This window comes from Spea bombifrons, chromosome 4 (assembly GCF_027358695.1).
Source record: "Spea bombifrons isolate aSpeBom1 chromosome 4, aSpeBom1.2.pri, whole genome shotgun sequence".
Lineage (NCBI taxonomy): Eukaryota > Metazoa > Chordata > Amphibia > Anura > Pelobatidae > Spea > Spea bombifrons.
In genome coordinates this window covers 33571855-33596542 of record NC_071090.1, presented here as the reverse complement: position 1 = coordinate 33596542, position 24688 = coordinate 33571855, and the positions used below count along the sequence as shown (strand labels likewise).

The 24688-nt window shown below is 36.2% G+C and overlaps 1 protein-coding gene across 1 annotated transcript; it reads left to right on the top strand.

Moving 5' to 3' along the window:
• On the top strand, positions 1 to 24532 carry PDE6A (phosphodiesterase 6A). Its single transcript, XM_053463506.1, has 22 exons — positions 1 to 714; positions 10267 to 10419; positions 11234 to 11323; positions 11848 to 11988; positions 12624 to 12698; positions 13163 to 13227; positions 14141 to 14207; positions 14622 to 14669; positions 15113 to 15262; positions 15842 to 15985; positions 16493 to 16558; positions 18061 to 18207; positions 18434 to 18541; positions 19046 to 19155; positions 19313 to 19400; positions 19785 to 19885; positions 21110 to 21217; positions 22041 to 22104; positions 22566 to 22640; positions 22979 to 23062; positions 23585 to 23741; positions 24356 to 24532. Exons 1-22 carry the CDS (start codon positions 241 to 243, stop codon positions 24439 to 24441), a joined length of 2601 nt encoding a protein of 866 aa, XP_053319481.1. The 5' UTR covers positions 1 to 240; the 3' UTR covers positions 24442 to 24532.
• The last annotated feature ends 156 nt before the right edge of the window (positions 24533 to 24688 follow it).

Sequence of the window (24688 nt, the reverse complement as noted above, 5' to 3'; positions counted from 1 at the left end):
CTTGCTAAGAATCATCTTACACGTATACTTCCAAATCAGGCTTACAGCTCAGGGAAGGAAGATGGCATGAGACCGATTTCTCCTTCTGTCCCCTGAAGGAGAAAACCCAGGGGATTCCCGGATTTCCCTGGGAATTTGTACTTTTTCCTCCCCACCATTTTCCTGTTTCAGTTGATTTCAGAGGCATCCCTGGTTAAGGTGCAGTCTGATTTCCTCTGAGTTAAAGGAGCTGTTCTCATCATGAGTGGGCTGACAGAAAAGGAAGTGGAGAAATTTCTAGACTCCAACCCTACCTTTGCCAAAGAGTACTATGACATTAATTTCAGATCTGGGATCATAAGCGACCTGCTTAGCTCCAATAAGACCAATGTGGATTTCTCCAGTTATCACACTTTGAGCAGTGTGGAAGAGAGTGAGATAGTCTTTGACCTCGTTAGAGGATTTCAGGAGAACCTCAACGTTGAAAGATGTGTCTTCAATGTTCTCAAGAGGATGTCTTTTATGATCCAGGCAGATCGTATGAGTCTGTTCATGTATCGTATGAGGAACGGCACTGCTGAGCTTGCTACCAGGTTGTTTAATGTTCACAAGGATGCCACCATGGAGGAATGTTTGGTGGTACCAGACTCTGAAATAGTTTTTCCTTTAGACACCGGTGTACTGGGATATGTGGCACAGACTAAGAAAATAGTGAACGTTGGGGATGTCATGCAGGTGAGTTATAGAGGTGCTACACAATCTGCTGCATAGTTTTGGTGTAATATTTTTGTGTGTGTGGGTATGTTGGTAGTTTGTATTTCTCTTTCTCAATTGTCGTACCAGATGCAGTAATAATGCGATGCACGAGTTCAAACAGGGAATGTACAATACAAATCAATATCTAATCTGGGATTATACTAGGCCTTTCAAAAGCTGGTGTACTTCTAGAAGATAAGCTGCCACACATAGAGCTCCGTGTCACCTAAGATGAAGGAATGTGCATTATTCCTGTTCTTGTGCAACAAAGCTCAATCTAGTCTTCTAAAAAGAAAATTCTATCTTTAGAAATGAATCATTAATTCTGAGGAAGCAAAAGAATGTTCAAACAAAAGGCAACATTATCTGGTGGATGTTAATGTTCTCAAATAATTCTGTCACTGCGCATTATGGGTGCTTTTGCACTTATTCTTTTAACCCTTTAAGTATCTGAGGTCAGGTAGTTAAAAACTCAGACACTATAATATGAATTTTTTTTTAGCTTGATTGATTTTAAGGGTGTTTCCCTTGTTTGGCTTAAGTTCTACCTATTTCCCTTCTAGTCCTTAAAATGTTTTCGATTTTTCTGAAAGAGGCTAGAATTGCTATATCAACCATAAAGGGCCACATTGTAGAATGTGAGATGTATAAACTCACCTAACAGAATCAATTAATTAACATAATCAAATAATGTATCCCTTTCTGTTTGTTTGTAAAAGTAGTCATGTTAAAATGATATATGCACTGGAAGAAAACGGTTATGGGGGGCTTCTGGGGGCAACAGTTGTCTTCGTGCCCTGGGCTGTCTTGGACAGTTCGCACACTGTCTGACACTGACACCATAACCAAATATTGACAACATTGTGAATTTGCATTTTTATTAGATTACTGTACATAAATCTTATATCTTTGGTTTGGTAAGCAAAATACATGGAACCAGGAAAATATGAGAATACCATGGGTATTTTTTCAGGATTTTGTAATTCTGGTGCTTTGTTCCTTCTTGTCTCCATCATGTACTAGGATTGAAAGGTAACATCTGCTCTGGTTGGGTAGAAACGTTATCATATTTTGTCTCATGCAGAGTGGTGGGGGTTCTTTGATACACAAACTGAAGTCCCAGTTAGGAAAGATTTAATAAAAATATAATTATGCAAATGTTCAAGATCTGGCAGAACAGACCCAATCTGCGACCCATGTCCAATATTCCACCATCCCATTTCTCTTAGACCCCAGAAAAATATTCTTACTAAAAACATGCATGGTTGCCTTAAACAGCAAGATGAGCAATGGCCCTGATGTCCTGTAGAACAGCATAACTATAATACGCAAATAAAGTAGTAGAGATTTTGGGGCTATTCAGAATATTTCGATAAAAAAGAATATACAGCTGTAGCAACCTAAATATTGCATTACAAAACAGAGATACTGTTCCATCTATCTTCCTTTTTAAATGTATCCTCTAAGAATCCTCAGAATTCTTGATTCATTCATATGTAAGCATCATATGTTATATAAATAATACCTATTAATATTATTGTTTTTAAGGAAATAATACTAACAATAATAATCATCATGTGTGGCCACCTTAACTATTCCAGTCACATTTCCTGGAGGATATGAAGATACATTTCATGGGGTCCAGTGTGATTGAGTAGTGACACATCTGCTTCTCTGCTCCACATATCTCTGCATGAAGGCATCAAGCATGACATCACATGTGATGTCAAACACTACTGTTGTTTTGCCTAGAAGGAACAAGCTTTACAAATAGATAGATAGATAGTGGGGTGATGCTATGGAGCTGTCTCTCCTTGGTAATTGGAACATTATATGGTTTGAAACCCATACATCCACTCTAAGTTAAATCATACTGTTTTGATATATGAGTTAATCCATAAAGGTTTTACTATTTATTGATCATGGGTTTACTTATTCATTTTATTTTATATATCATATTTTATAACATGAGCCTATGATCACATGTAATCCAATTTATTATTTGTTTCTGTAGCGCAAGTATACAAGTGTCACCTGGATGCATTGTTCTTTTGGCATCCCCCATAACTGAAACACATGCAAGAGTAACATGCAAACTTGCTCAATCACCCACTAACTTTTACCCTGACACTCTAATACCATATGCTTCTGCATACACTCTTGCTAATGCATACATGTACTTTATGTTCACACATGCTAACATCATACACTCACACATGCTGACTCCATATACTAACACATGCTAGAGTGAGAGAATGTGTGAAGTTATGTGTAAGTATATGGTTTTGGAGTGTTGGGGTGAGTGTGTGTTACTGTATGGTGGAACTCTCCCATCATCAGGGTAGCTTGCACAGCTCCCCCCAACCTTACCATGCACTGTGCCCCATCTTTCCTATATCTCCCTCTGTGCGAGCTGCTGTGCTGCTGTTCCCCTACCACCACATGGTCACACAATATATGTTACGTGACCTGCTGGGTGCCATGGTTACTGGGAGGCTGGGTGTCATGCCTTAGTGCATCCCTGACTATATACTAAATGTAATATAATGCATTAGCACATATATTAATTTTTAAACAAAGCTGTAGCACATCCTTATGATGAACGTTCTTTCAGCCAGAGGCACAGAGTAGTAGCATTACGTTATTAATAGTATAGTACATATTTAACTAGGGCAAGGATAATGGACTTTTCCATGGGACAAATAATGTCAAGTGTGTGTCTGCATACAGTATACGTTCTTGCGTTTAGGCTTTTGAGAGGCAATGGTAACAGAACAGAGCTCCAGGATGTGACATCATATCCTGCTGTATAGTTTTATTGGGTCATATGGTCATTCAGGTCCATGTTGCAACTGATCTGTAGATTTTTCTTTTTTTAATTTAAAAACAGTTCTACTTGGGGGCATACATTAGAAGCCTTGTTAACTATTTACTTCTCAATCAAAATGATTCCTGGTGTACACAAGCCACCTGGGATTTTGGCTGCGTGCAAAGAGAGAATATAGAACAAGTTTAAAAAAAAATGTGTTTATATAATTGGGGCTGAATTGCGATAGTCGTTAAAGTTTATTATTAAAGTCGACCTGTCATTTAAATATAATTTACATTAATAACTGCTGTGCATATTTTGTGTTTACAAAATAACCTCGTGACCCACCTTACTTCCTCTTCCTTATAAATTCTGCAGTCTGTACTTTTTTAATGCATTGTAAATTTTATGAGAATCATACAGACATAATGAACAGTTTTGAATGCATCGTTCATTAAAGTGAATGTCTAATTCTGTAATAGACATAAATCACATTTTATTCATTGCAAATTGATAGTATGTATAAAAATTACACACACGTGACTTTACTACAAAAAGTCCATTCTCATAGAGTTAAACTCAAACCTACCTTGTATGGTATTTTGCCCATTAGGGTATTTCTTGGAGCCCACCCCAAGTGGAAAGATGAGTCCAGACAGTAATCTCTTTGCTCTCTTGTACCTAGAGGGGTATCAGCTGTACCTCATTGACAAGGCCCATGAAGGCCGAAAAGTACGTCTGGGGTTTTCAGTTCCCTCACGCAGAGGAAATCGGCCTCACATTTCGGTTCTGGACTGCCCTTATGGCAGGATCAGACTGAAATATCGATGGAGATTTTTCCTCTGTAGTAGCATAAAATTTGAGATACTCCTGTCTGTCCTCAGTGTGTTAATCTCAAACCTTTTTCTGTATGGTATAGACTTTATTTTCTGTATGGTATAGACTTTATTTTCTGTATGGTATAACTTTATTTTCTCCTAGGTTTGAAATTAATATAATCTGGATGGTTTAAAAGACCGAGCATAACATAACAATCTTGTCATAGGATTGTGTAGTTATAACTCCCTCTTCAACCATGTTAAATACAAGAGATTCAATATAATAATTCAAGTGATAAGCATACCTGGGAACTCTCCGGGTATGGCCGGAGATTGCTGGGTGAAGCACCCGAATACTCCGGATCCACGGACATGCCCCGCTCCCCATCCATTTCCCTTTAAATGGGGGTGTTTTCTACTGCCATCAGCAGAAACGCCCCTGACGTCAGTGGGAACTCCCCCGACGTCAGGGGGAACTCCCCCAATGTCAGCGGGACCTCCCACTGACATCAGTGGGGACTCCCACCGACGTCACGGGACCGCCCACTGACGTCAGTGGGCAGGCCTGGCCACGTCCCGCAAGGGAAGGCTCCGGGGAGCCAGAGCCCAGAAGTTCCCAGGTATAATAATAAGTACAATTGCTTTTAAGAAGAAAGACTTAGCTAAAGTTATTAGTTTTTATACTGTGTAATTAACAGAATTGCAGAAAATGAGTACTAGCTCCCTTAACTAATTTAATATTGTTTTTAAACATTAATATAACCTTGTGTTTAATACTCCTATTTTAGGACACTTAGTTGGATGCATTATATACAAAGGTACAAAATAACATGACTTTCTGCAAAGTTTTCCTGCAACTTCAGTATAAATTAATTACACGCATTATACATGGGTGCATAATATACCTTTGTGAAAAGAGCATTAGGACATGTCGTAGGTGACAATGTGAAGGAATCTACTAGCACATTGCAGTAGTTGTCATATTGGCTGCCTATATAACGCTCAATGTTGATATGGCACAAATGTTACACTAACACCGTTACACAGACTAAGACAAATTTCTATTTAGCTGTTGTACGCAGCCTCACTAGCAAAAAAAAAAATCCAGAGCATCTTGACATGTCTCATGGTAATTCTTGTTCCCTTCCTAATATGATTAAGATCCAATGAATTATCGAAAGACTCAACAAGCTTGCTATTCCTCACCAAAGTGCTTGCTAATTGCTTTGCATCATCCTTAGACACGCACATTAGTGGTCAGCAATCATATGTGGGGAGTGCCTATAGGGGGACAGGGACAAAAGTAGGGGACAATTATAAAACACTATATATATATATATATATATATATATATATATATATACAAATCCAAACCTCCTAAAAAATCTAATTTCCCCTTTTTTTAAAAAAACCATAATGCCCACTGTCCAGTTTAATAATACAATCTATTTCTTATGGCACACTTGTGTTTTAATAGATCAGACATAATTACTCTTGAAAAACTTGGCTTTGCTGTTTCTAATACTTGTGCCAAATCAGTTGACCCACTGAGTGCAAGAAGTATTTCTGCAGCCAGTGAACCATAATTCTCAGAATGCTTTGCCAGTATTCTTAAATAATAGTAAAGTGGTTGCTCAAATCTGATAACTAAAGGGTTAAGATCCAAGCTTAAATAATAAGTAAGTGAATAATAATAAGTAAACAAAAAAGGCATTTATCATAACCCAAGTTTGTTGGGTTCCAAATGGATGTGTCATCCATTTGTTGGTTTCATTATTAGGAATTGATTCATATTTTATCTTATGATACTGCACACCTGGTACTGCTTTATGCACAAAAATAGAAATATGCACAAAAACAGAAATATAGGCAACAAAAATTAGTATTACTGATGTATTTCTCTAAGTATTGAAGATATTTGCACTCCCAAAGGTGTTTTCCCCTTTTTCAGGGTCCATTAAACCAGACATTACCGCTCTGACATCTGTCATAGTTATTCCAGTAATGATGGTAGCATAAATTGTAAACTATTTGCACAAAACATAAAATCTGTGTATTACCAATCAGGTTAAAACGTACTTTTATTTTCAAAACACAGAGGAAGGATTATCAGTCTACGCATTTTGCAAACATTTCATGTTTTCATACTAACTTTGTATGAACGTCATTTGTAGATGGACTGATTCTTCTGCTGTACAGGAAAAAGATCTTTATAATGATTATACCACCCCATGCATTGTCAAATCAGTGAAGTTTTTTGCAATATGCAGGACCAGTTTAGCACCTGTTTCATGATAAACTTGACATGGTTGGTCTTTTATAATGAATAGCAAATTCAAAAATGAACCACTCTTTTCAACAATGGAGTTGACTTTGCTTTCGAAGGTCAACTCCATTGTTGGCCCAATAACAATCCATAGAAGTTGCACAATTGTATGCAAAACTGATTTTCAGATTTTCTTTTTCTAAATGGCATTTGACAAATTGTAATGTAATACGCATCATGTGTATTAAACCTCAGCAGTGAATTGAACAATTAGCTGTGTGTTGATGATTTATAATTGAATTTGCAGTGTTTCAGGTTATAATGACTAACAATAAAATACACTAACCACTTGATCTGCTATATTTCTACTGCAACACAGGGTTTTATTCACTGAACTTTGAGTAGTTGGGTTTATTATATCAATTAACCAGTTTCTCTGATTCGTGTTATTAAGGCTGATAAGATTGTAAGAACATTTTGATATTTGGACTCCAAAACAGAAGTTTAAATATATTGACAGGTCGTTTAATCCTACAGATTATTTTTAATTATAATTAGGACATGTTACTCCCCACATCATATTTACAACTACAGAGCCGTGTGAGCAAAATACTGTATAAAGTTTCAGTTGAGGTGGATTAAGTAGCAGAAAATGTATTCCAAACAAGTAAAAATATGATTTTTTTGCCTAAATTCGCATATATTCCTTCATTTTACCCTTTTTACTGGTAATACGATTAAACAAAATCCCATTACATTGTATCTTAACCATTCCCTTTCTAAATTACTTATTATGTGGACAACAGCGCCACCAACTGGTCATAGATGTTAAAGACAAGATAACTTTTCCCACATTTATACTGTCTGTTCCTGTAGTGCAAATTATCACAGTTTAAACAATAGGCATATCACAGTCGCTCTAAACTATAAAAAATAATCTAATTTAATTGAAAATATTTTTTGTTTAGAGATGTGAATGTGAGATTTAAACCATTTAGAAATGTTATTTCTGTTGCCTTAATTTATTGTTCATCAATATTTATTTTCTGTTGTTTGTTAATAAGCAATACAATGAAGTCTGCATATATCGGTGGTGCAGTTATGTAAAGAACTAACAAACGAGTCTGTGTTAATCTTTTAATCTTCATTTAATTAGAACAGTCCTAGATTAACCTCAAACTTCATCTTGACCTGACAGTACTGTTTTATGTCTTTACATAGAAAGAAACCATGAATAACTATTTTTCATTTTGTCACTAAGTAGAAGTTTTTAGGATTTTTTTACATCTTGAATTAGTAACTTGCATTTTTTTCTTTGTTGAATGTGCTCCATAATGGCTCACATAAATCAAGTGTAAATCCACTGATATACTATAATAAATTGCATGTCCTTAAAAGCATAGAAAAAATACCAACTGAACACTTTTATATCTATCTATCTATCTATCTATCTATCTATCTATCTATCTATCTATCTATCTATCTATCTATATATACATACATATATATATATATATATATATATATATATATATATATATATACGGTATATGCTGCTCTTAGTAAATAATGTGTTACAAAGAAAGGATGAAGCAATGGTATATTTTTAAGGTTATATTACATCTATGATACTAAAATGAACACTGTAGATCGCAGCATTAGAACTATCATTTTTAGTAGTGTTAGGAGCCCAAACCATTCCCTGAAATAACCCTGGCTGAAATATTGGAGAATGTACTGCATCCATATGTTGTCACAGATTATTATTAAATCATAATATACATAATTTACAGTATGATAACCAGAAAATGAGATATATGTGCTGGTGGTCCTTTTTTGGATGACCCAGAATAATGAATGGGTATTGTGTACCTTGACTTTGGAAAGGAATAGCAATAAGTAAAGGAAATGTTAAGTTCAGTCTGTTTGGGGCTGTTGTTAATATAAAGGATCAATGTCCTCTATAAATATTTGACAGGATGGGGTGCACTTTTATTTCAGTTACATGCATTTGCAATGTATAGCGAGAAGTTAGTAATCTTAGGATAAAATACCACAAAAATCAATGTAAGGTTATGCATTTGTAACATAAAATTAAGAACACGTCCTATAAAAAAGAGTAGTGAATAATTGTCTAATCATGTTTTAGGAAAGCTTGTTGACAATAAGTTTTAAACTGTTATTTAATAGACTGGTGAATTTGGATTTGCCAAAATTTGTCAAATTCGGTAATTCGTATGAAGCCACGAAAATGAGACCAGCCCCCCCACGAAGTGGACGAAAATGAAATGAAAGGCTCAGAATTTTTGTCCAAAATTCACAGGCCCTTTTTCTCAAACTCTCCCTCACTCTCTCACACTCTTGTTTACTCTCTGACGCTCTCTAAATGTTTCCCTACCTTCTCTGTCAACCGCTTTTCTTGTTCTTCATCTTCCGTCTTCTCTCGTTCATCTTCTCTCTTTTATCTTCTATCTTCAGTCACATCTCCATGGACATAATCACCATAATAGTGGTGCTTCTGGTGTTGTCCTCTCCCCTGATCCTGCAGTCAAAGGAGAGGATGCCACAGAAAGCACAGCAATTTTGGAGAAAGTTCCCTTAGGGCAAATGGTGAAGCTTCCAGAGCATAGAAAGAAAACCTTCAAAACACCAATAGGCATGATTAAAAATATGCTGATGAATGGTCTTCCGTGCTAAAAATGAGCCCATCTCTTTCTTAAAAGCATTTACCTTATTTGTGCTCACCATCTCCTTAGGTAAGTCAGAGCTTTATTTCCTTCAGTGCAAAAGGTATCTTCCACTGATTAAGACACAACCATTGCTCATCGAATTATAGATGATGACCTTTTGTAATTTGTTCAGGCATGGGATGAACAGCACTGCTCATAATGCTTGGTATTGATCTTTTATATAAAGTTATGAGATGGTCTCTGAGGCTCCTTTTTACTGGATAAGTAAATTTATTTTGGCCAGGCACTCATCACAATTCAGTCATTTCATTCCCTAAATTTAGTAACCCTTTTTGTATTCTCCAATTTCAAAATTTCTTTCGTATGGATTGGTTCCCAAACATGTACTACATACATATATAACATTTGTTTCTGTATACTCAAAATAACATTTATGGCCTTGCATCAATTATGCATGACAATATTTTGTTTGCTTTTGTAACTGCTACTTGGCATTTCATGCAATCATGGAGTCATCTGACAATTTATTCTTTCATAAACCCATGCTGATTTAAGATAATAACTTTTTTTACTTAACGTATAAATTAAAATTAAGAGGTCTAGAATTTACCTAAGAACCCATCTTTATTTCTTGGGACATGTCTATGAAAAAAGACAAGGTACGGGAGGTTATGTGTTCTGTATTAATATAATAATTACCATTATCATTATTATTAGGAAAATGTGGACACCCTTATAATTCAGATAAGGATTGCATCATATGTATACTTTGGGTTTGAGTTCCTTCATGGTGGATTACATTGGATCCAGCACTATTCCATTCTTGATTCGAACTGACCACAAACTATGTTTCGAGATCAAAATAATTAAGATGCTTGTACAGATTAGTGTCAGTAAACATCTATTTCTTCGCCTTACTCATAATTGTTCATTCTTTTTTATATTTAGGACACACATTTCTGTGGTTTCGTAGATAACCTTACAGAATATGCAACAAAAAGCATACTGGCAGCACCTGTAATGAACGGGAAGGACATAGTGGCTGTGATAATGGCTGTTAATAAGGTCAATGGCACTACCTTCAGCAAATATGATGAAGAGGTAAGACACGCTATGGTAATCTGTAATTGGCAGAAAGGAAGGTAAGAAAAAGGTTAATTAATTTAAAACATTTTATTTAAAAGAGAAAAAAATAGAGGAGTAGAGTAAAGCCACTTAGAACCTGGCAGGAAGAGCTATAGATGACATAAAAATTGTTCAGTTCATATGGATTCTCCATTTAATGGGATACCTTAGGTTCTAATGAAGCCAATTCAGTAGATAATGGAGATCCCTACATGGAAAATAAGCTGTTATGGTCTCCATAATTGCTGTGTCCTTTTCTTACCTTGTATTATTGGTCGGGCATCTTTTTTTCTCGCTGTTATGTGCATATGATATAAAAAACAACCTGGGGATACTTTAGTAATCATGATGTATATTTGTATGAACCATTCCATTAAAACAAAGACATCATTTCAGCAAATATTTTTTATGTTAACATAGGCCAATGGGCCAAACAAACAAGACCAACGGTGGTCTGACCAAATGCCAGATTCAACTGTATTAAGATAGCCCCTCTTCCAACGTGTTTTGATAGCTAGGATGTGCCATGGAATACCAGTAGATTGCTACACTAGTCTCTAACATGCTAATTATATCAGATCTTTATTTTGATAGCTTGCCTAAGTGAATTTTTGGTCACTATGATAGAAATTTGGATTTATGACACCAGTGCACGTGACTGTATGTAGGTAGACTTGCTTTTTGTTGGACTTAAATGTGTTAATATACCACAGGTTAAACTTAAGAATTAAATGATATTAGTTGTTAACTTAAAATAATATTAGCAGGTATATTATTTTTTGTTTTTCAGATGTTCCTTAAGTACCTCAATTTTGCCAATCTGATACTCAAGGTATTTCATCTGTCCTATCTTCACAACTGTGAAACCAGAAGGGGTCAGGTAATGATCAGGAACATTTTTCTGTTTTGGTTAAATGTACTGTAATGTGCTCAAGTAGACTTTTGAGAATGTGTTATCAAAACTGTTATGAAATGTTGTTAATGTTTTATTGAATATATTGATTAGAGTCCCTCATAGTAGACAGAGGTGTGGTAACTACCTAAAATTCTATCTTGAAGAACTGGCATACAGTCAGAACAATAGGACAAAATACCAATATTAGGGAACTGTTCATTGAAATGGGTCTACAAGGATATAAACATACAAAATCAATGTTACATTCCCCATGAAGCATAATGATTATGTACAAAGCGAGAATTGGCTGTTACGTCGAGCTCTGCCAGGGTACACAAATATGTAAGAATTAATTTTCCACAAAATCTAACTGAAGTTCACCAGTAGGAAGAGTGACAACAGTCAGTCAGAAAATCAAATATTAACCTAAAAGACAAGATTTTGTATTTTTAGAATTGTCTGACTGCGACATCACAGTTGTGTTAAACTATTTTTTTTGTCTTGTTTAGATACTTCTATGGTCAGCCAACAAGGTCTTTGAAGAACTTACAGACATCGAGAGACAGTTTCACAAAGCTCTTTACACAGTCCGCGCCTTTCTTAACTGTGACAGATACTCTGTGGGACTTCTAGACATGACAAAGACAAAGGTTGTTTCCTAAAATATGTAATGTCCCTTTTAAGAGTGTCTTTGGTACATGCATGTGTAGTGTTCTAGCTTTGCAGTCATGGCCACATTGCCTGGTTAATTTCCCTATCCCTATACTTTTTCACAGTATGCCTCTCACCTCCTCATTATGATTAGTTTGTCATTGTGTTTAAATTTATCAGACAATCGGAATGTGTGGATGAATCATTTGCTGGGGATAAATCATTGTTAAAATAAATGTGATGCCTTTATGTTAAAAGTGCTGGTATGTTCTCTGTAAGTTGTGGTCGCTAAACTGGGAGTAACCTCAATGATTTACAAAGAACCAACCCCAATGCGCTTAGACTGTATGTAGAGGTGAGCTGGCCATGTACACGTCATAATTATTCAACACATTTCACGTTGGCTATGTACTATGCAGTTCCACCCTTGGCTAGGAGAAACTTACCAGATTGGAATGTTCAAAATGTCTTCAGACACCCAGTTTTTAATGACTAAACCTGTCTATGATGAATTCAAGGTTTATTCTTAATATTTACCACGATAATTACGTTTAAATATATAAAGGATATATTGATGACAATACATTTTAAAATGTATTTTATCAATATATGTTCTATGGTTTCTCTGTTGCAGGAATTTTTTGATCAATGGCCAGTTCTTATGGGTGAAGTTCCGCCATATTCAGGACCGAAGACCCCGGATGGCAGAGTATGTAACTGAGGATGAGGGTATTTCTTGTAGTAAGGCACTTACTTGTGTGTTACGCTTATGTTTAACTATGAAAAATAATATTTTACAGAGGGGGTGGGGATGTAGAATACATATTTTATCAGTTCTTGCACCAGTGGCTAAAATCCACTAAGCCATAGTAACAGATATTAAAATACAGCGTCACTCAATAGATATTCTATGCACTAGATTTTCTTAAAAGAACATAATTTTTTCTTAAAGTGATGTGCATATGATAGAATAACAACAAATTATTAGTTATCAGTTATGGTATTAATGATATATAGGGGCTACTTCAATTAACTGCATTAGAAGAAATGATGTTCATGCATAAATGTGCCCCATTATAAAAAGGCCAATTGTGTCTGGGGATAGCTATATGTTAATGAACCCCTTTATTGCCATAATGCATTGCAGTGATAATATAATTTAACCTTTCCTAGGAAATATCCTTTTATAAAGTGATTGACTATATTTTACACGGAAAAGAAGAAATTAAAGTTATACCGTAAGTTGAATTAAAAATACATGTTCATAACACATTTTCTTTAAAATATTCATTACCGTTATCTATTTTCCTATTTGAAATTCTGAACAGCCACAGTTTACAGTGGAATTATATAATTTATTATTTGTATGCATATGCTGTACAAAGCATGTATAAATTAGATGATATCTGAATTACTGGGAGAGTTCACAAAACAAAGGCAACTCAAATGACTCAAGCCAAAACTCACTCAACACAACTTGATAAAGCCAACTCAAGCGGCAAATTATCTATTCACAAAAGCCGTATTACTGTTAAGAATGAGTTCCAAGTTGGACACTATGAATCCTTGACTGCAAATGAGACGGTCAAGGAAGTCCAAGGCTGAGTTAAGCTAGGCATATTTTTGTCACCTTGCCTCCTCTTAAGGAGTCAAGTTTGTTGTGCTCAGTAAAACACGGTTTCAATATGACCTCCAATTCAGCTACCAACCCGACCCTTCGTCAACATTGTGTGACTAGACTTGTTGCTACGCTTTCCATACCAGCTTGCTGTCAGTTGAAAGCAACATTTACATAATTCAAGTTAATTTGAACTGTGGTGGAATTGAGAGTCCCATTAACTTTAGTAAATAGAGTAGTAACTCATCAGTCAGCTCAGTTAAATTGTCTTGCCAACTGGCTTAGGGTATTTGACTGTCAATTCTAACAACTCAACACAACTCATTACTTTGTGAATAGACCCCAGATTGTTTACATAGATTACTGTGTATATGTATAACATAATAACTGAGCCATGAATGTATATCCTTGCAGTGATGTGTGTAACAATAGTTCTTATAGGACACAAAAAACATGATTTCCTGAGAAATAATTAAAAAAAATGGTGTCAAAAGATTTAAATATATCTTCTGTAAATCTTTCTTTTCTTCCAGGAACCCACCAGCTGATCATTGGGCTCTTATAAGCAAACTGCCCACATATGTTGCTGAAAATGGTCTTGTAAGTATTATAAAGGTTAACGCAAACCTTGAAGCTATTTTTTTGAAATTCTGATCCAAATAAAATGAGTTCTAAGCATTAATGTATTTAGAATTGTCACTGCCAATAGCCTTACCAACAACAGAGACCAGCACACCCACATGGTCTTCCTCTGCTGCTTCTGTCCTTCCATAATGTAAATGGCCTTGTTACAAGGAAGATATTTCCTGGTTTTGCAACTCTATTCATATTCCCTGCTAGGTCTCAGTTATGAATTAAACTTTTCATATATTTTACTGTTACAGATTGTATCTTTTAATGATCAGGCACCTATCCTCTTATTTCCATTGTTTTCCAGCCTGTCTATACATTTTGTATATATCACATTTTTGGAGGTGGTACTTTATCAACAAATCATGTTCTCTTTTTTTTCAGATTTGTAATATCATGAACACACCAGCTGATGAATATTTTGAGTTCCAGGTAGACCATTAATCATCAGCATCCAATTTAGTGATATTGGGATAAAATTCAAAAACGACATTGTCATTCTGCCTTTAGGAGTACAACCTTGCAGCAATACATATGAATACGTTTTGCATTCTACAATTTAGTTAAGTAGCACAAAGGGTACAAATCTGACAACTTAGACACAGTTTTACATTTTTTGTTCCACCTATAATGTTTACAGACAACATCTAGTAATCTTTGCCAACACCACTTGGCACTTTCTTCCTTAGATTGAGTTTTTGTTTATAATAGATATACAGCACTATTAGTAAAATATAGACCTTAATCACAATGAAATCCTGTCATCTCATTGTATTTGTATCTCATTAAAGTAAACCTTTTCTGTTACATGGGTAAGGCTAATAAACTGTATACCACAAGCAACTTTCTAAAAGTATGATCTTATTTCTATCCAGAAAGGTCCTGTTGATGAATCTGGTTGGATGATTAAAAATGTTCTTTCCATGCCCATTGTTAACAAGAAAGAAGAAATTGTTGGTGTCGCTACGTTTTACAACAGAAAGGATGGAAAGCCCTTTGATGAAATGGATGAAGTACTAATGGAAGTAAGTACATACGTGCACACCTACTGGAAAAAAGGCAGAACTCCCCTTATGTAAGATGTGACCATAGGGGCCTTCACAAGCCTAGAGGAGCCAATGGTAGACAATATTTCAAAATACAAATTGTCAAGTTAGTATTTCATCAAAATTGCCTGCTAAACTTAGTGGTGTCCCTAGCTGGAAGCCTAATCCCTTCTGTGGTAAAAATGTATATTATTAACCCTTTATGAACTCAGCTACTTGTATGTGTGCTCTGTAAAAATTGCGAGTGGCTTAACATTGAAGAAAAAAGACTGGAGCTCAGGAAAAGTACTGACTATAAAACAATTACCTCTATAACCATACAGTTACCCATGTGAATACGTTATTTAACCCCTTAAGGACAATGGGCGGTCCCTAAACCCATTGAAAACAATGCATTGTCATCAAGGGGTTAAGATACAAAAAAAAAACAGGTAATACGTCTCTAGATTTGACTGTTTATATATTAGTTGTACAACTAAAATCTGATGTTTTTCACTTACATCAGAGCTGAAAGACAGACCATTTTTCACATTAATGTCCTGTGTGTTTGTCCTCCAGTCTTTAACACAGTTCCTTGGCTGGTCCGTCCTAAATACTGACACCTATGACAAAATGAACAAACTGGAAAACAGGAAGGATATTTACCAAGACATGGTCAACTATCACGTGAAATGTTCAAATGACGAACTGCAGATAATTCTGGTACGCAGGCTATTTTTTGTAGTAGTAATAGTCGGAAAATATATAGGATATACTTTATATCCCTTTGACATATTGTGTGATGAAAAAATTAACAAAAATAAACATCTGATCTTACTGGAATATGGCATGGAAAAACAAGAAGTCTATAGATGCTAAAATATGTGCATCTACAGCAATTTCCAGCTCAGGTCTGAGCTAATCTTCTATATTTTTAGCAACTAAGAGATTTCCTGGCTAATCTGAATCAGCACAAACAAATACACATGGAAAATTATTGCAACTGAGTTGGTAGTAAATTTCCACCAAGTTCAGTCACACATGGTTTTATTCTGCCAACTATTGATATAGGAATATATCATATGCCTAGTTAGGAAACAACATATGTTAGCTATGACTCCATAGTCATCTGATGCGGTGGATAAAACTAAAACCACCACCCCACAACAGACAGATCAGTTTTGAATTGTATACTACTTGATGCTGATATAAAACCATTTTTAATTCCAGAAAACAAAGGAATTATTAAATAAAACGCCAGAAGAATGTGAAGAGGATGAATTATATGAAATATTGGTAGGTCATTTATGCATATTAAGCACAATTAAAATTCTTATAGTTTGGGGAAAATAGCCAGTCTTAAGTATAAGACACTTGGGAAGGTTTTGTGGGTTTATACAGAACCAGATTTTGCCATTGTCCACAGTATAGTTGCAAGGATGTGCAATGGAATAGGCAATTAGGAGAACTGTGAGCTAATTAGATTTTACACACCCTGTACAGAATTTGCAAAAAGGTATTACCCTCCCAAAACCAACAGTCAGGGCAGCCACTCATACATACTAACACACTTGTGTATATGGCACACTTAAAAACATGTGCCTATCAGGCTGCCACTACATGTGTGAGTCTAGAATCACTGACTCGTAGGGGCAGGATTTTGGAGGGGACACCTCAATTGATTGACAGACAAAAACGTCAGTCCATATTTATACCCAGTCACAACGAGACTAACACAGGAGGAGACCCCAGACAGGTTGACTCCAAAGTTAGTCAGTCCATCCAGTCCCAATTGGTTCCCTAGGCCGACTGCGCCATCTCCCAAGACCTCAATCTGCCGTCGTGGAGTGATGCAGCCTGCATCCCGTCCCTGATGTTCCTGCTTCCGTGGGGGAGATGGGCCGGCTGAGTCAATTCCGATGTACCAATGGAGAGCTCAGAGTCTGAGGATGCTATGTTCCAAAAAGCAATAGTCCATGCGGTAGCTAGGCCAGAGTTACATAATCGCGGCTGGGTAAACTCCTTCCTAAAGATGGGTAATAAAACTAGAGTTCCTAAATTTTTCTGGCCATGTAGGGCCCCCATAGCCTCCTAGTTCACGGGAGTCTGTTTAGGGCAGACCAGATGGGGTTTTCCTGTCGCCCTGTGCCCCCAATGAGCACAGGGTGACTTAGACATAGGAGGGGGCTTGCCAGGCAGACAAGGAGACTCCGCAGGAATCCATCAGTGACCCCCTCCCAAACAGAGTAGGTAAATCACATTTGAGGAAAATATGAATGGAAGAACCAATTGTGTTTTAAGTGTTACATCTGGTAGAGTAGGAAGAAAATGACCTAAATAAAGCTACATTAAAGCCGTATAAGCTTGAGTGGAAACTATGTCAGAACAAGCCTCACTCCATTGTCCATGAAGCCCCTTAGACCACTGAGGCCCTAAGCAACTGCTTAATCTTCTTACATGAAACACTGATTGTATCTGACCTGTTCAGTTGGTGAAGGTAAAATGCCATGCTATCTTCACAATGGAAGTGCACTGGCACTGACAAACTAAGGTCTACAGACACATTAGGTAAAAAGGGCCCTGCTCGCAAGCTTAGAATATTTCGAAAAAAAAATGCATTTTCAATACTTATCCTTAATGGCCAATGGTAACCAATATAATTAATGCATGTAATAAATAGAACAGTCAAGATTAATTCTAATCTGTCTAATCTGTTACATACAACAATGGAAATAATTTGTTACTGTAGTCCTCAAATGTCCAACTTCTACTCTTATTGTTACCTTTAATATTTACAGCAAGAAGAGCTCCCAGATCCAGGGGCAGCCGAAATTTATGAATTTCACTTCAGCGATTTGCCTCAGACAGAACTGTTTTTGGTGAAATGTGCTATCCAGATGTACTATGAGCTGGAAGTGGTGGACAAGTTCCATATACCACAAGAGGTACAGATATGTTAAGTGTTTTGGCCGTGATTGTGGATGCAACAAGCCTAGAAGCCTAAGAAACCTTGTCTATCCATTAAAAAACTACTGTACCAAAAATCCTTGTTCTTCTTGCAAATTTCCATCAAGATAATAGAACCCTATTTCACAGGCTGCATAATATAAATTATTGTTTAATCTATCATGGTTTATTTAACATCATTTCCTTGTTTGCACATGTATAAAGGTATTAGTCCGCTTCATTTTCTCTCTGAGCAAAGGATACCGAAAAATTACTTACCACAACTGGCGGCATGGCTTTAATGTAGGACAGACAATGTTCACACTTCTCATGGTAAGAGTGCAATGCACATATGTATTTAGATTCATTATTGCTGTTAAATGCATTGGGGGGCATAAACATGGAATGTTACATTTACACACTATTGTCAGCTAAAGGACTTTATTGTCACTGATACCTAAGCTTTAGCAACTGGGTGAAACTCTTCAAACTTGGGGAAATTCGGGCCCAGCAGAACTTTATAGTTCACAGTGAGTTCCTTCCTTGTTCCACTGGCTATTTAATGGACTTCGTGTACAATGTTATATGTCTATAACACTTTAAAAATGCAACCACAGTAATCACAGTTCAGAAAAGATTAATAATTTTTATAACCATATAAAACTATAATAGAATACCATGTGTTTGTGAAAAGATAGGCTATAAGTCATTGTTAGGACCTCCACTGTGTGTTAGTTGTCTCATTTGCCAAGGTAATATATGAGGATATTTGTGAGTCTTCTTGGTCTTAGCACTTTAAAATCCTTGACTGAGTTATATTGTGTTTGTATTTTCCAGACTGGTAAACTGAAAAGGTATTATACAGATCTGGAAGCCATGGCTATGGTGACTGCAGCATTTTGCCATGATATTGACCACAGAGGAACCAATAACTTATACCAAATGAAGTAAGCGTATCTTCTTATATAGCGGTATAGAGGGTGCAGTGAGCAAACTATATTATGTCCCCTCACCTGCAGAGGATACATAACTCTGCCTTCTCATGAACAAAAAAAGCCAGTAGCCATGTTTCTGGAGGATCTGTTTATCCTTTTTTATATACAGGTCAGGACACCCATTAGCAAGACTCCATGGATCTTCGATCTTGGAAAGGCATCATTTGGAATTTAGCAAGACGCTCCTCAAAGATGAGGTATTGTACCCTTATTATATGCCTTTAGCATGGCTTATAGCGAGCTGTATACGGCTGTATAATGAGGGGAATTCGCCACTTTTTTTAAAGGCCAGAAAATCACTGTGTGGGTTGACATGCTAGCTTTCTAACAATTATACAAATATTGTACACGGGGAAGCTATTGTTTAATATTTGTTGGAAAATATTAATGGTCCCATTAATAGAAAATTAGGTATAGCTAATGTGATTGGAAGAATTAAATACTTTAGTTACAGACTAGTAGACGTGACTAGGCTTTCATAAATGCAGCACGGTACATTGTTACCCATCAGATACTCAGTTCACGGAAAATCCTCTTTTTTGAATGCTTAACCTTTTTTTCTATTGGTCTTTTTTTCACAGTCAATAAACATCTATCAGAATCTCAACAGAAGGCAATATGATCATGCAATCCATATGATGGACATTGCAATCATTGCAACAGACTTAGCTTTGTACTTCAAGTAAGTCATTGGCCTCCAGCAATTTTGTAACAGTCAGCCTAACTATAATTGTGCACCGGACGTTTTTGTGTATTCAGTGATGTTTCTTTTCCTTTATTTAGTTTCTAACGTTACTTTAGTGCTTTCGAATAACTATAAATTGCTAAAGTGAGGAATACGTTGAGAAGCTGTATGGCTTTTAATTGAAAAGCCACTTAATCTTTAGTTGTTACACTGAGCTATTGTATCGATTTTTTTTTCCGACATTTTAATAAATCACTCCTATGGAATAACATATGCTTGGAGGGATTTTGTAACGTGAAATTCAACAAATTATGTGTGAAATTGTTACTAAAATGGTTCACGTTTAAAAGCTTGGGAATGTAATCTGTAGTCACACCAATTCATTAAGCATGTCAATTGCTTTTTTCTAAATGCCATCACTACTACAACTCCTAGAATTACAATTCAAGAAAAGACAGAAGGTTGTGGGGCTATCATCTTCAGGACAGAGTCATACCTGAGTGTTCAAATAACTTGAATAATCGAGAAGATAAGAAATCTGCAGTACAAATGCAATCACCAAAGCTTTACATTTTTCAAAATGAACCCTCCTGCAGTTCTTACCATATTGAGTTGCACAAATCAGAGGGAACCACTTAGGGGTTATCATAGTAAAATATTACATATTTTGATTAGAGTGATACTGCAATTGTAGACTACCAGTAGCATTAACCCCTTAAGGACAATGGGCGTTCCCTAAACCCATTGAAAACAATGCATTTTGAGCCCGTACATGTACAGGCTTTGTCATTAAGGGGTTAATAACAATAGAATTGGCATATGTTGTTTGAAATTATTTGGTATTGCAGTATTGGAGTATTTTTTATCATTTCTGACAATCACATGTATTTATAATAGTATGTATTTACTAATGTTTGTTTAGGCTAAAACCTTAAAAGGTAAAATCTTATCTATGCTTTCACTGTGTCAAATATTTGCTTTGGTTTATTAGGATGGGATTTTCATAAAAACAATTATAGAATAATTTTATTTCTAGACAAGCACCATTGAAGCAAATGAAATGTTCTTCTACCACTGCCTAATGTTTAACATTTTCCATCAAAAGCAAATATGTCTACAGTGTCCCTGTTCATACATACCTGACTGGTGTCCTCAAGCAGAACCTTGATTTGAACTTTGTAATTGCTGTTACTTGATTCTAGTTTCTTCTCTATTGCCCAGGAAGAGAGCCATGTTTCAGAAGATAGTAGACCAGTCGAAAACATACGAGAATGAGAAAGCGTGGACAGAATACATGATGCTGGAGCAGACACGCAAAGAAATAGTCATGTAAGTTCTGTAAGGTTCTTCTTAGCATCAGGAATCCCGGGCAGTTGCCTGGGGCACCTGAATCATGGAGATACCAGTGGTATATACTTTCTACAGGTTTTAAGTGGCGGTAGGTGCTGGACTACTCTAATAGGAGTGGATGGCTCTATTGGGATGTTATCTAAAATGGAAAAAATGAAGGGGCACCTTAATTCTTGCCTGGGAGCAACTTGGCCCTATGCTCATCCGTCACTGGTCTTAAGACATCCTAATCAATAATAACAATCTCCCATTTAAACAAAAAGTGCTATCATTTTTAATAATATAATAAAACCTCCGCTATGGAAGTAACATGTATGTTAGCCATATCTTCTTCTTCGCATATGGTGCATATGATTGTTAGAAAAGTTAATTGCATCTTTCTTAATTGAACACAATAACTACAAATATATAACTGAAAAAACATAGAATTTGATGGCAGATAAAAACCATTTGACCTATCTTTTATATTTTTTTCTGCTTTAGAGACTCAAACCTCACTGATCAAATTAATGTGGTTGGATTGGTGTCATTTGTTGAAAGATGCTTGTCATTTCATGAATTATGTCTGATTTCCTAATATAATATTGGTAGGAATCTCCATTGCATCCAGTGAATGGAACGACTAGCTTTCCTCTACACATCATTAAAACACAGAAGCTATAAACTGGAGAGCATTGAATATGCCAATTTCCAGCACAACCGCTGGCTTGAGCACCTATAAACCATGCTGGTATTTTATTATTGTTCCATGCAATCTATATGATGGATTACATCTAATCAGACTATCAATTATTCTTTGCAGGGCGATGATGATGACAGCATGTGATCTGTCAGCTATTGCCAAACCCTGGGAAATACAAAGCAAGGTATACATACAATTCAATAATGGAAGCAGGAAGTTATTATATGATGAAATAAACCCAGTAAACAGTTACATATAATCTTTATAAAATATGGTTTGCTAAGCATTGATAACTCATCTGTAAAAGAATATTTCATTAGAACGCCTATAATAGAGCAAGGCTACTTTCTTCACTATTGAAGAGAAAAAGCAATAAAAATCTGTATTTTAAACATTAATTTCTAGTTCTACCCTTTTTAAGCAACTTCTCTCCTATGGTGGCACCCTTTATAGATGCAAAAGGACTTCAGGACTAGAATCTGGTTGTAAATCTACCAAGAATATCCCATCTTGCATATTTTAAATTCCCCCCAATGTTTTTTATTAGCATAAAATAGTTATTTGTATATTAGAGCTAGGTCAGTTTTATATCAGTTTTACTGCATTAACATTAGGGGGAAATAATATAAGAATTTATGATTGCAGGTCGCTCTGTTGGTTGCTGCAGAATTTTGGGAGCAAGGTGACCTGGAAAGGACTGTATTGCAGCAAAATCCAATTGTAAGTAAATAATGACATTAAATTGAATACGAAATATTTTCTGTTCACTCAATATGTTTTAGTCCCTTAAAAGCTTTGATCATCAGAGAGCTCAATTAGTTCATCAAAACCTGGTGTTTCACCAGGCAGCATCTTAATGTATTGATTCCAATTAGGAAAGGTACATGGGGTTCTTCTGCCAGAGCGACTGTGAATGCTAGGATCAAACGCCCATACACATTGTAAACAAAGACAAACCTAGTTTGGTACATTTTCCATGAAGTGCATAGTTTTTATGAAGTAAATAAACCGTTCTTATTTTTTGCTGACCATGTCTCATTTTATTTCATGGTTTGTAGCCGATGATGGACAGGAACAAGGCAGAAGAACTCCCAAAGCTTCAATGTGGTTTTATTGATTTTGTCTGCACATTTGTATATAAGGTATGCAAATCCTAATTATTGTTTACTTGCCAACTTTGCCATTAACATGATGGTTCACTTTGACCATGTCATCTTCTGTCCCTGACTCATCAAGATAGAAGGTCCTCTACAAGACTGACTTTTATAATAATGGGGATTTGTCCAAGCCCTAGTCCTACCTGCTGCAGGTCACTGCAGCCACTGGCACAGATCTCTTCAACTAAAGAACTTTGCATCACCTGATACCAGTCATCATATCTCAGGTCTGCAACATTAGGTGGTGTGCAGACAGTTGGATGTACCAACAGCTGTACCAACCTCAATTGCTGCCTCTAAAGTAAGCCTGTGCTAAGACCCCTTATGTCGTGCTTTAAGACCTGGTCCTCTAGTAGAAAGTATCTTACAAGTGCAACTACCTGATCCCAGGTCATCAAGGGTATTTTTGTCATGCAGAGGGTAAACATGAATGTGACCCTAATACACCTGTATCTTGCTGAAACCCCATATTATTTCATAACATGTTCCTTATCTTTCTTTGTGCAGGAGTTTTCCAGATTTCATCCAGAGATACAGCCAATGTATGACAGGATTCAAAACAATAAGAAAGAATGGAAAGCGTTGGCTGATGAACATGAGGCAAAAATTAAAGCCCTGGAAGAGGAAAAACTAAAGAGAGAGGGCATTCAGGCACCTAAACCAGGTTGGTAACACAATAAATCAAAAAAAGACATTTAAACAGTTAGGTTTTAACATAGGTTTAAGAAGAGAGGTCTCACATTCCCATCTATGCAATCTTCTGTGAGGTGGATATTGGAGCACCTTCCTTCTTTTCTCTGACCATCAGGCAGCTTTTGCTGCAACTGCGACCAGCTCTTTGACTGCTTGGCTTGGTGTACCATAATTGACTGCTTAGTCGCATGTGCGCGGCAGCAGTCTCAAGGCAATCAAGGTGAATCCTCTCTCATCTGATTTGCTGCTCTGTCCATTCAGCACTAGTGTGTCCCTGTTGACATGGTGGCACGTAAGTCCAAACTAGATATCCCCTGATGGTAAGCAGCAAAGTCCTGGCAGCAGCTGAGTACACAGAGGTTCAACCAAAGGGAAAGGAAGTTGTTGTAGGTGAACACCCCACTGCTAGCACTAGGGACTAGTGGAAAGGCAACAAACAACCATGTACTTTTAAATAATATGAAACTTTAATTAATTAAAAGCAGCAAGAAATAGTCGTAAATGTTGTTTCAAGATGTTACTGTGCTATAGATGCCCTATTTTATTGACCTTATAGAAAACAAAACATGTATTCTTATTTTTCAGCTCCAGCAGCGACGGGAAAGGAAAATGGTGGGAGTGTCCCCATAGGCGAACAACCACCCCAATCAAAAAGTTGTTCTATCTTATAAGACTGTAAATATTTTTTTTCTTTTTTTTAACGTTTTTCTTGGTAGAGTACCGCTGGCAATTGATAATACTGTACTGATCTAGCGGAGTATTGTGATTTGCTATAATTAAATCAATTTGCAATCTGTGTAAAAAAAAGAAAAACCCAGAGAAACATGATTGCCCCCAAAGAAAATTTTAATTCATAGTTGCCATAGGGGAAATGTATATAATTTAATTTTGTATTCTGAAGAAACTCAAAGCAACTAT

Bases quoted from the DNA above. Each gene is read 5' to 3' on its own strand.
- PDE6A (XM_053463506.1), top strand. From the start codon at position 241: ATGAGTGGGCTGACAGAAAAGGAAGTGGAGAAATTTCTAGACTCCAAC. The intron at 715-10,266 runs GTGAGTTATAGA...TTTTATATTTAG, and splicing joins ACGTTGGGGATGTCATGCAG to GACACACATTTCTGTGGTTT. The intron at 14,208-14,621 runs GTAAGTATTATA...CTTTTTTTTCAG, and splicing joins ATGTTGCTGAAAATGGTCTT to ATTTGTAATATCATGAACAC.